Source organism: Lithobates pipiens, unplaced genomic scaffold, assembly GCF_037356315.1.
Source record: "Lithobates pipiens isolate NorthernLeopardFrog02 unplaced genomic scaffold, aLitPip1_a1.2 Scaffold_19, whole genome shotgun sequence".
Lineage (NCBI taxonomy): Eukaryota > Metazoa > Chordata > Amphibia > Anura > Ranidae > Lithobates > Lithobates pipiens.
The window spans coordinates 250,396,148-250,409,106 of NW_027507764.1; the positions used below are offsets into that span (position 1 = coordinate 250,396,148).

The 12,959-nt window shown below is 39.2% G+C and overlaps 1 protein-coding gene across 3 annotated transcripts in view; it reads left to right on the forward strand.

Annotated features, from left to right (window-relative positions):
* The window catches only part of PTPN3 (protein tyrosine phosphatase non-receptor type 3), a 294,126-nt gene that overhangs the window by 188,096 nt on the left and 93,071 nt on the right, over positions 1 to 12,959 (forward strand). For all 3 annotated transcript variants that reach the window (XM_077491913.1, XM_077491914.1, XM_077491915.1), the window contains 2 exons: positions 4,172 to 4,235; positions 8,951 to 9,123. In XM_077491913.1, the coding sequence (XP_077348039.1) occupies positions 4,172 to 4,235; positions 8,951 to 9,123 (237 nt within the window). The remainder of the gene's footprint in view (positions 1 to 4,171; positions 4,236 to 8,950; positions 9,124 to 12,959) is intronic.

Consider the following 12,959-nt stretch of genomic DNA (forward strand, 5'->3'; position numbering starts at 1 on the left):
GCCATTTTTTATTTTATGGGCTATAAACAAAGAAATAAAGCAACAATTTTGAGAAATAAACTATATTTTTCTGCTATATTATGTATCCAACAAAACAAATATAAAGAAACAAATGTATTCATCAGTTAAGGCCAATATGTAGTCTGCTACATATTTTTGGTAAAAAAAAAAAAAAAAACAAGCAATAAGCGTATATTGATTGGTTTGTTACAAAATAGGGAATAGATTTATGGATTTTTTTTTATGCTTTTACTGATAATGGCAGCGATCTGCAATTTTTTGCGGGACTGAGACATTGTAGCGGACAAATCTGACCCCAAGTGACACTTTTTGGGGACCAGTGACATTAATACATTGATCAGTGCAATTTTATATCATTGATCAATGTATAAATGACAGTGGCAGGGAAGGGGTTAACACTAAGGGGCGATCAAGTGGTTAACTGTGTTCCCTGGCTGTGTTTTAACTGTGTGGGGACTGGGCTGCCTGGTACAACAAAGAGATTGCTGTTCCTGATCACTAGGAACAGTAGATCTCAGAGTTGTCCCCTGTCAGAACGGGGATCCGCCTTGCTTACACAGGCAGATCCTGTTCTGCCTCTCCTCACCACGGTCGCAGGGTGGTCAGCGAACATCAAATCCGCAGGACCCACAGGCGCGCACCCACATTTTAACATGCACAGATCGACAGACGGGTATGTCGGTTTACACAGGAGAGCCCACCTTCCACAGTGTATTTACTGTGGCTGGTCGGAAAGGGGTTAACATTGTACATTTTCTCAGATTAAATATTAGATATGTTTTCTGTTGTGAATCAAAAATTGTTTAAAAATTAAGTTTTGCAAATCATTGCATTTGGCTTTTATGTAGATTTTACACAGTGCCCCAACTTTTTTTTTAAAATTGGGGTTGTATATAAACTGTGAATTTAACACCTTATTAACCCTAAGTTTACCCTAATCAGCACTAAATAACCATTTTTGGCTTTTCTACTTATCTATTATTATCCTGCTGGTTTCTTTTCTTTTTTTTTTTTTTCTAAATATTTACAGTAATTTACAAAGGTAAGTACACCCCTCACATTTTTGTAAATATTTTATTATGTCTTTTCATGTGGCAATACTGAAGAAATTACACTTTGCTACAATGTAAATTAGTGAGTGTACAGCTTGTATAACAGTGTAAATTTGCTGTCATTCAAAATAACTCAACACACAGCCATTAATGTCTAAACAGCTGGCAACAAAAGTGAGTACACCCCTAAGTGAAAATGTTCAAATTGGGCTCAATTAGCCATTTTCCCTCCCCGGTCTCATGTGACTCATTAGTGTTACAAGGTCTCAGGTGTGAATGGGGAGTAGGAGTGTAAAATTTGGTGTTATCACTCTAACTCTCTCATACTGGTCACTGGAAGTTCAACATGGCACCTCATGACAAATAACTCTCTGAGGATCTGAAAAAAAGAATTGCTCTACATAAAGATGGCCTAGGCTATAAGATTGACAAGACCCTGAAACTGAGCTGCAGCACGGTGGCCAAACCATACAGCAGTTTGAGAGGCCAGGTTCCTCTCAGAACAGGCCTTGTCATGGCCGACCAAAGAAATTGAGTGCACGTGCTCAGCGTCATATCCAGAGATTGTCTTTGGGAAATAGACATATGACTGCTGCCAGAACTTGTGCAGAGGTTGAAGGGGTGGGGGGGGGGGGGGGGTGGGGGGTCAGCCTGGCATTGCTGTCATCCCAGAAGGAAGCCTCTGCTAAAGATGATGCACAAGAAAGCCTGCAAACTGTTTGCTGAAGATAAGGAGACTAAGGATATGGATTATTGGAACCATGTGCTGTGGTCTGATGAGACCAGGATAAACTTATTTGGTTCAGATAGTGTCAAGCATGTGTGGCAGCAACCAGGTGAGGAGTACAAAGACAAGTGTGTCTTGCCTACAGTCAAGCATGGTGGTGGAAGTGTCATGGTCTGGGGCTGCGTGATTGCTACCGGCAGTGGGGAGCTGCAGTTCATTGAGGGAAACATGAATGCCAACATTTACTGTGACATACTGAAGCATGGCATGATTCTCCTCCCTTTGTAGATTGGGGTGCAGGGCAATATTCCAACATAAGGACCCCAAACACACCTCCAAGATGACCACTACCTTGCTAAAGAAGCTGAGGGTAAAGGCGATGGACTGGCCAAGCATGTCTCCAGACCTAAACCCCATTGAGCATCTGTGGGGCATCCTCAAATGGAAGATGGAGGAGCACAAGGTCTCTAACATCCAACAGCTCCGTGATGTCATCATGGAGGAATGGAAGAGGACTCCAGTGGCAACCTGTGAAGCTCTGGTGAACTTCATGCCCAAGAGTGTCAAGGCAGTGCTGGAAAATAATGGTGGAAGCACAAAATATTGACACCTGTGAAGCTCTGGTGATCTTCATGCCCAAGAGTGTCAAGGCAGTGCTGGAAAATAATGGTGGAAGCACAAAATATTGACACTTTGAGCCCAATTTGGACATTTTCACTTAGATTACATTGTAGCAAAGCGCAATTTCTTCAGTGTTTTCACATGAAAAGATATAACAAAATATTTACAAAAATGTGAGGGGTGTACTCACTTTTGTGAGATACTGTATATGCAAACTTTATATTTGTTTTGTTTGTTCATTTTTTTGGTGTTGCAAAGAAAAAAGCCTTTATTTTTCTTGTAAATAACGTCGCCATACAAATTAATAATGTTAGTGTCATTTTAAATTGGACAAATTATAAAATAGCATTTAAATAATTTTATCTCAAGTAACACTATGTGCTTTTTTTAAATTTATATTTTTTATAGATTGCATTAATAAATTATTTTGCAAGACAATATTGTTTGTCCTAAAAACTATACAATATACATTTCTTACTTTGTTATCTTAAGTAATGGAAAAGCTATTGCCAAATCAGTAGGACTATAGCAGAAATGTAAAAATTGCTTTGGTGAAGGGGTGTACAGGTGTTCAATCTGAAGTGGTTAAACATTTGTAAGTAATAGTTTATACAATAATTGTTTGCCAGCCGCTATTGTGCACTGGTTTGAAAACTAGCGTTGTCCTTTAGTCAGTCTGCCTTGGAAAATAAAGATGCTATGAATTGTCTGATTACAGATATTTTCGTTTAGCATATATGTTTTAACCAGGAAGCTTCTAGGACAAGCCATTAAAGAGAAAAAACAAACAAATTAAAAATATGATTGTGCAAACATCATTTTTTTAGTTATTATTTCATATCTTAGAGTAAAATAGTGGTAATTATCACATTAAATCTGTTCTTCAGACTAGAAATAAAAAATCTAAATTAGCAGCTACAAATACTGTAGCTGCTGACTTTTAATAACAGGACACTTACCAGTCCAGGGATTCGGCCCCGTCCTCAACCGAACCGTCTCTTCAGCCACCTTCAGGTCCAGGCGTCAGCATATTTACTGTGGGAAGCCAGCTGTGACTTTGTGCTGCACTTTGTGAATGGTCCTGCAGCTTTCTGGGACCTGTGACATTTCCCAAAAGGCTGCGGGGGAAGGAGGGAGCGGCTGAACTTCCACTCGGCTCTCCACAGAAGTGGGAGCAGGTACCTGTAAAAAACAGGTATCTACTCCCCCTCCAAAAAAATAAAAACAAGCGGTAAAACTTATTGGGAGGGGGGGGGGGGCAAACAAGCAGAGCTTTCCCATTTGGATGAAGTTCCACTTTAAGGGATTTTCCAGTAAGTTAGGAAATCTCTTCACAACTAAATCCTTCTTTTTTTTTGGAGGAGGAATGGGGGCAAAGAATTAACCAAATTTGTGCTGTAGACTAGTTGGGAAGAAGGTCTCTTTGGAGCTTGGTAGGCTATGGGTCATTTAACAACTGTTAATGTCTAACCATCCATCATTCTTGGTGATATGAATTCTTGGCTAAGACCACAATATCATAGCGCACACTTCACAGACCAAATTGATTGCCATGGTGCAGGTAAATACTGCTCTGGAAACCCAATTAAGATCATTAGTTATTCATTTTGCATAGTAGTATTTCTAGACTATAGTAAGGTCATTGTCTAACTTGTTGGTCCTGGGAACATTTTGCTGGTAATATATTTAGATATGTAATTTTATAAAAGAATTAGCTGTGAACACAGTTGTCATTTTTATCTCTCCCCAGGGTAAACATTATCAAAATATCTTTTAAAAGGAAAAAGTTTTTCTTACAACAACGTCAAAAGCACGTAAGTGACCTTATTTACTTGAATGTTGCAGCAAATTTTGTTTGCCTTAATACAGACCTAAATGAATGTTGCTAAATTTGAGCATTATATAAATAAACATTATGGCTCCATGCACACTGGAGCTCATAAACTGCAGTTTATTGGAGTTTGGGCATTTTTTTTAAAAGCCCATAAACTCCACTCTATGTTAGCCTATGTGTCCTTGCACACATGAACGTTTTTCAGCTTTAGGCTCCATGCACACTGAAGCTCAAAAAAGCTATTTCTGGACGCCAGATTGCTGGCACAAAACGCTGGTTTAAAAACCTGCTTTTAACAGCGTTTTATACTAGCGTTTATGAGCGTTTTACAGCGTTAGCGTTAATGGGCGTTTTTTATAAAAATACACAGAGGACACTCCAAAAATCCCACAATGCATTGAAAAATAGAATGCCGAACACTAATGAACGAGCGTTTATGAGCGTTTACAAGCGTTTATGAACGTTTATCGGCGTTTGTCGTTTTTTGGCGCTGAAAAACGGCACTTTGAACGCGAATTTCTGGCGTTCAGAAAAAAGCCCATAAACTCCACTGCTCATTAAAGCTGAAAAACGTCCATGTGTGCATGGACACATAGGCTAACATAGAGTGGAGTTTATGGGCTTTTACAAAAAACGCCCAAACTCCAGCAGTTTATCAGCTTCAGTGTGCATGGAGCCTTAATGAGCGGTGGAGTTTATGGGCTTTTTTCTGAACGCCAGAAATTTGCGTTCAAAGTGCAGTTTTTCACCGCCAAAAAACGACAAACGCTGATAAGCGCTGATGAACGCTGATGAACGCTCATAAACGCTAGTACAAAACGCTGTTAAAAGCAAGTTTTTCAACCAGCGTTTTCTGCCAGCAATCTGGGGTCCAGAAAAAGCTTTTTTGAGCTTCAGTGTGCATGGAGCCTAAATGTGAGTAGTAATATGTGTTGTAATTTTGTATTCAGCATGTAAATTTGTTTTATTTATTATGCGTATGATCAGGGATCAGGCTGATCCATTGCCTTAATTTCATGGAAATGTAATTATTTTTACAGGCTAAAATGCATCTTTCATCATTATTATTTCTTGTATGACCGCACAGACTTAGAGTATGTTACCCCAGCATTTCATATTCATGATATGTATCTGTTGTACCATGTACTTCTCAGCGTGGTCAGTTTTCTGGCTGTGCTGGGAGAACAGCCTGCCTGTCCTCCAGTCAAATGTCAGACTTCTGCTGACATACTCCCCTCCTTCCCCTCATACAGCCATTCACTGGGAAAATCAATGCTGTAGGTTGTTTTACAAGGTAAAGGTTTACATATAATTTAATGCTTAGTCCGTCTAAAACTGCTCTTTCAATTTTGATAGTAGGATCTTTTAATAGCCGAGTAAGTCCAGGTATATTCTTCTGCCTGAATTTGTCTGCATTTGCAGCACGAGTTCACTGATATGTATAAAGTTAGGTGCACATGTTGCATAAGGTGAATGAAAATGTAAGTATTAGTTGAATATGCAGGGAATCTACAGCAAAAACAGCATCTGGAAAATGTTTTCTATATTTCTTTTATTAATATAGTAAATGTTTCAAAACCAATATTTATTATATAGAAATTGCTAAGGAGTAATGGACTTAAACGGCACATATAAAAATGTAACAATTTATTGATCTACACATAATATATGACAAAGTACAAACATTTTATATAGTAAACAACATTTAAAATGATGTTGGACAACACGTGACTCCCATCGAGGAAATATACCAAATAGTGTAATCCTAGCGATCCAAATGTCTCAATTTTTTGGGGGGTCCTCAAGATTGGGGATATCACTTGTCATCACATATGTCTTCCTGCTGTTATGTCCCACTCAACATGTTTTGCGACCATACGTTGCTTCTTCAGGATCCTTGAGGGGTCTATTGAGGCAAAAACATACATTAATAAAAATACAAAACATTCAAACAATAACAAGAACTGAAATAACCAAAGTGTTTGCATATGCAATGCCATGTACACTAAACACCCACTTGCATGTCAGACACAAAAAATCACAGCGCTATCCCCACAGCTCTCCAGGGTCCCACCAGGACAGCCACAATTGGCTGATGTGCCAGAATGTGGGGACACATCAAACTACTAAGGATGTAATAAAAGCAAATTGGGTATCAATAAATATTCTACCTAGTGCAATAAAGCAATAGTCTGGATCAGATGTACTTACACAATAAAAAATAATAAAAGAAGACTACCCTATATTCCACGGGGTCTATTAAAAAGATATTGGTAAATTAAGTGTTAAAAACCCTTTTAATACTCCCTAAGAGAGGATGATATTAAATGTCTGTAACTTGAAGATACGATTATTGTTTGTACCTTAATTTGAGATTGGTGCAGATAAACCAAAAGTAAAAAGTTTTTTGAGAAGAAGAAGAATAATCTTGTAGTAGGGTTCTTCCCCTTGAAGCCCTGCTGCGATGGTAGTATAAGGAGTAATCCTTTTTGTAAAGCCCATGTAAACATAGTAAATTAAATATACATAAATCCATAAATGGCCACAGACACCCAAAGGGAAACGACAGGTAATCCAAAAACCAGAAGAACAGGGATACAAAAAATCAGCAGGAAACTTTCAAAGGGAGCATAGCACCAAGGGAACAATAGTGATGTTGCAAAGAAGTGCACCAACCTATCTACTGGGGTCCCTTGGACAGTCTGGCCCTCCAATGCTGTGGGGGTAGAAAGAGGGGAGAGGGAGATATGAGGGGACATCCTTCTCCTTCAGAGCGCCTAGGGCAATAACGCCTCTCCCTTCATTAAATGTATTTTATTATATTTTATTCATATTTATTATATAACAGGAACAATCTGAATGTTGGCCAAATGTACACAGGGTTCTTATACAGTATGTAAATATTATTTATATGTAAAAATGAATGATCAGAGAATGGATGGTAAATTCTCCAGAAATCTGACATTCAGCCATTTATATAAAGACCTCAGGTGCCTAATGGTTGAATAATTCTACAAATTCTTACAAAGCTATACCTTAATTGGGAAAAAATTCCCTTCCGAGCTCCTGGTTTTTAACACCAAATTAGACAGGTTTGGCTAAACCTGACAAAAACGTACTTTTTTAAACGACAGGCGTTTCGCTTCAGGCGACAGATGTGAACAGGGGCCATTGAAATTAATGGGATTTGGCTTGTTAAGCATTTTAGAGCTTCAAACAAAAAAATAAATAAAATGGTCAGGTGTGAACAGGGCTTAATAGTAACTTGTAACCATAAGACTAAGGCCCATTCACTTCATGGGTGCTGGATTGCATTGTGTTGATAAGCTGCTGGGAAAAAAAGAAAAACACTGCTTTTAAACAGAGCACAACACATTACAATGTATCAAAAGGCACTGCAACACACACTAAGGAACGTAAAAAATTTAGCAGTTTTACTAAAAGTGAAGCACTCAGAATCTGGTGCAGCTGTGCACGGTAGCCAATCAACTTCTCAGCTTGTTTAATTAAAGGGGTTGTAAAGGCAGAAGTTTTTTATCTTAATGCATTCTATGCAAGCCTTCCGTGTGCAGCAGCCCCCCTAATACTTACCTGAGTCCCCTCTCTATCCAGCGATGTCCACAAGTTACCTCGACCGTCCATGACTCTCTCTCCTGATTGGCTAGGACACATCAATGGCGCTATTGGCTCCCGGTGCTGTCAATTAAACCCAGTTAGCCAATCAAGCGAGAGAGGAGGTGGGGCCAACAGCAGCTCTCTGTTTAAATGGACACTAAAACCTGGAAGCTGATTGGTTTCTATGCAGAGTTGCACTAGATTTTAGTAAATCTCCACCTATGTTTTTTGGCTCCTGCTGTGTATAGAAAAAAAAAACTTTAATTTGGTGTCAAAATTTGAGGTCAATGCATGTCAATGCAAATGTATTTATAAAACATCAACCTGTGCAAAATACAGTGGAAATGGTGGCAATCTAGCCTACTACTTGTAAAGCTAAAATGTATCTTCCTGATAACCTTTACATTACCCTTCCTGTAACCCCAATCCTCCCTTACCCCTTGTCTGCATACTCACTTCTCCTGCACTAGGATCTTCTAGGAAGTGCCAGAATCCAGCAAGTTCAGGAATATCCTGCTTTGATTTTCAATGGTTTTAATAACTTGAAGTGGTAGGGCAATTTTGATTTCATTATGAGATTTAGGCCTCATGTACACTGCTGCTGCTAAAAGGACGTTTAGGAGCAGTTGGGCATTTTTTTTCAACTGCTCCTGAACTCTTCCCTGTTATCTTATGAGTACATGTACACAGGGTCGTTTCTAGTCATTTCTAGGCAGTTGAGTTTAGAGGTCTTTTTTATAAAGCCAAAAAACTAGTTCAGACGCTGAGTTTAGAGGCATTTCAAGCGGCAAGTGATTTTTAACATGACTAAACGCGGTAACTCGCGTTTAGCCACATTTCGTTTACAGGTGTTTTTCATTTTTTACCATTTTGAAAAAAAAATACATTTTTTTCCAATGCTTTTAAATGCAAAAATGTAAACGCGGCAAAATGGACGTTTTAAACGTGGGTTACTATCTGTCAAGTCAAATCGTTCAGGAGAGGTTGTAAAAACATCCTGTATACATTAAGCCTTAGTTTAGCATTTCAATATTTTTATTTTATATGTCTATATTTATAATATGTTCATGTGTGTTGCAGAATGAATGTAGAGACCAAATTATTTCTTTCAATATGCTGAATTATCGCGCATGTAAAAACCTTTGGAAATCCTGTGTGGAACATCACACATTTTTTCAGACTAGGCGATCACTACCTCATGAAAAGAAGCTGGTACCTAATTACTGGACATTGGGTACAATTAACCAGGCCAAGTGAGTAAAACTATTTGTTTGTTTAAAAATGATTGAAAATAATATGTACAATATAGACACATACTGTATATGGTTGCTGTTTTTTTTAAGGTGTGACTGCCTAAAATGCAAGGGAACTATTTAACTGCTTCGGACCATTTGGCTGGCCAAAGACCAGAGCACTTTTTGCAATTCGGCACTGCGTCGCTTTAACTGACAATTGTGCGGTCATGCGACGTGGATCCCAAACAAAACTGACGTCCTTTTTTTCCTACAAATAGAGCTTTCTTTTGTTAGTATTTGATCACCTCTGCGGTTTTCATTTTTGGCGATTTAAACAAAAAAAGAGCGACAATTTTTTTTTACTTTTCGCTTTAATAGATAAAAACATTTTTTTTCCTCAGTTGAAGTCGATATGTATTCTTCTACATATTTTTGATAAAAAAAATCGCAATAAGCGCTTATTGATTGGTGTGTGCAAAAGTTATAGCATCTACAAAATAGGGGATAGTTTTATGGCATTTTTATTAATAATTTTTTTTTTACTAGTAATGGCGGCGATTAGCAATTTTTATCATGACTGTGACATTATGGCGGACACATCGGACAGTTTTGACACATTTTTGGGACCATTGTCATTAATACAGCAATCAGTGCGATTAAAAATGCATTGATTACTGTAAAAACGTCACTGGCAGTGAATGGGGTTAACACTAGGGGGCAGTGAAGGGGTTAATGTGTGTTCTAGTTTGTGTTCTAACTGAAGGGGGGATGGGACTGTGCAAAAAAACTAACAGATCGCTGTTCATACTCTGTGCTCTGGTCAGGAAGGGGATAAAATCTTCTGGGGCTGAAGCAGTTAAAGACGCTATTGTAAAAACATTAAAACACTATTGCAAAAACGCTGAAAAACTTTGAAAAACTCACTGCAAACTACTGGCGTTTTTATAACGTTATTATAACATCCAGTGTGCATGAGGCCTTAAAGTTTCCACAATGAGCTCAGGCAAAGCCTGCATATATGTTCACTGTAGAGCTAAATGTTCTCTGACAGTTGCTTCTTATCTAGCAATGGCTTTGGCAAAAAGATTGCATACAGTGTTCAAAATGCAACGTAGTTATAAAGTATAGTAGTGGGTGTTAAAATCGACTAAGCTTAGGACACCACTGAAAATACCAAAAATAGTGCATGCAGTGTCGGAGGAATGGCCATAGCTATGCAAAATGTCAAGGAGTATTGAAAATTTATATGAAGCATTAAAGCAGAAAACCAGTCAGCCATCTCCATAATTTGTGCCAAGTAAGCAAGGGTTAAATGCTTGTTAGTCTAGAGAAGTTTAAAATGAAAGAACACTTACCTTACTCCTCCTTCCTACAGGCTTCCTACCCTCCATACAATCAGTCTCATGAATCTGCTTCTCTTTGAGGCTTCTTCGATGTCATCGCATACAACACAAGACTCAAGGTCCTGCTTTGTTTGTGAGGCTGTTGAAGGTCAGCCTACATAAGAGTAGGCTTGTGCAATTCGTTTCGTAACGAATCGAAATTCGGCCGAATTTTGCATTTTTTTTTTCGGACATTCGGATGCATCCGAATGTCCGAATAAAAAAACGAATTACAACGAATATGAAAGAAATATAACAAATTAATTTGAATGAATTCAACGTGATTAGGTCATTTTTTAACCATTAGAGACCCGCGCTATAGCCGAATGACGGCTACTGCGCGGATCTCCTTTGCCGGGACGACGTCTAATGACGTCGTCCCGTGCCCTGAGGGGCGCGCTCTGTGATCGGCGAGTCTATGAGACTCGCCTGATCACCGATCCGAGGAAGGGGTCGATCCCGACCCCTTATCACGTGATCAGCTGTTAGCCAATGACAGCTGATCATGTGATACAACGGAGCTGGTAATCGGCTATTATTATCACCGGCGGCCATGATCGGGACATCAGTCCCGATCACGGCCAGCCCTGCCAGTGCCCACCTGCCCCCTGCCAGTGCCCACCTGCCCCCTGCCAGTGCCACATCAATAAAAAATGTGTCCCCTCCTGTCAGTGCCACCCAGCAGTGCCCATAGTGCCACCCAGCAGTGCCCACAGTGCCACCCAGCAGTGCCCACAATCTGCCTCAACAAAGGTGCTGCACCCCAGTGCCACATATCTGTGCCCATCAGTGTCATCTACCAGTGCCCATCAGTGCCCAGCAGTGCCACCCAGCAGTTCCACCTATCAGAGCCACCTATCAGAGCCACCTATCAGTGCCACCTATCAGTGCCCATCAGTCCCATCTATCAGTGGTACCTATCAGTGCCACTCATCCGTGCCACCCATCCGTGCCATCTTATCTGTGCCCATCTTTGCCCATCAGTACCGCCTTATCTGTGCCCATCGGTGCCGCCTTATCTGTGCCTATTAGTGCCGCCTTAACTATGCCTATCAGTGCCCACCAGTGCAGCCTATCAGTGCCCACCAATGCAGCCTATCAGTGCCCACCAGTGCAGCCTATCAGTGCCGCCTCATCAGCGCACTTCAATGAAGGAGAAAAATGACATGTTTGCAAAATTTTATAACAAACTATTAAACATGATTTTTTATTATTTTTTGCATCTTTTTTTGTTTGTTTAGCAAAAAATAAAACTCCCAGCTGTAATTAAATACTACCAAAAGAAAGCTCTATTTGTGGGAAAAAAATGATAAAAATGTCATTTGGGTACAGTGTTATATGGCCGCGCAATTGTCATTCAAAGTGCATCAGCGCTGAAAGCTGAAAATTGGTCTGGGCATGAGAGGGGTTTAAGTGCCAAGTAAGCAAGTGGTTAAAGATGAAAATGAAACAAAAGGTCAGCTCAAAGTAAATCTTATAGACCAATCAGCTAATTAATTTTGTGCCGGAGGATGGATTACTGGCAAAGTGCATTCCTGAGAACTGAGTTAGAAGGGTGTTGTATTCTAACTGCATCCGAATGTCCGAATAAAAAAATAACGAAGTACAACAAATACGAAAGAAATATAACAAATTAATTCGAATGAATTCAACATGATTCGGTAATTCTTTAATGATCTAATGAAACAAAAGGTCAGCTCAAAGTAAATCTTATAGTCCAATCAGCTAATTAATTTTGTGCCGGAGGATGGATTACTGGCAAAGTGCATTCCTGAGAACTGAGTTAGAAGGGTGTTGTATTGTATTTGAGCCGAGGAGAAGAGACGTTGTCATTGTGTGTGTTAAAACATTCAATAAACAAACAACTTTCCAAGCTACGAATCATTATCACGAATGTCTATACATACATAAATAGCGAATTTCAACAAATACGAACGAATGAATTCGACGCTCTACGAATAATAACGAATTATCCGAAAATTTATTAACGTAACATAACGAATATAATAGAACAAAATGATGTATTTTACGAATGACAACAAACCGAAACTAAACGATATTTTCCATTGTGCACAAGTCTACATAAGAGGATTGCCAGCTTTCAGGAAGTTAAAACAAGAATTTAACCCTAGTTCTGTGGTGGGAGGGAGGTTGGACCTAGGGACTTTTTGGCTGAATTAAGTTCAGCTTTATTTTACATTAATGACATTTTGTCACCAATGGGTAGCTATATGGCTTGATAAATTCACTGAAAAAAGCATCCGTGTCCCAACAGTCACAAAAAAGAAATAAATAAAAATAATGCTAGATTGGGTTATGTAAATAGATAGGATATGATAAATAGGTATACATTGCAGCAGCCAGAACTATGTAATTTACAACATACTGCATACAGTGCACCAGTCAGAGTGCAGGGGTCAGACCTATATCATTGTACAGCACAGCATGCAGGAGTAACTGTGCCCTTATGTT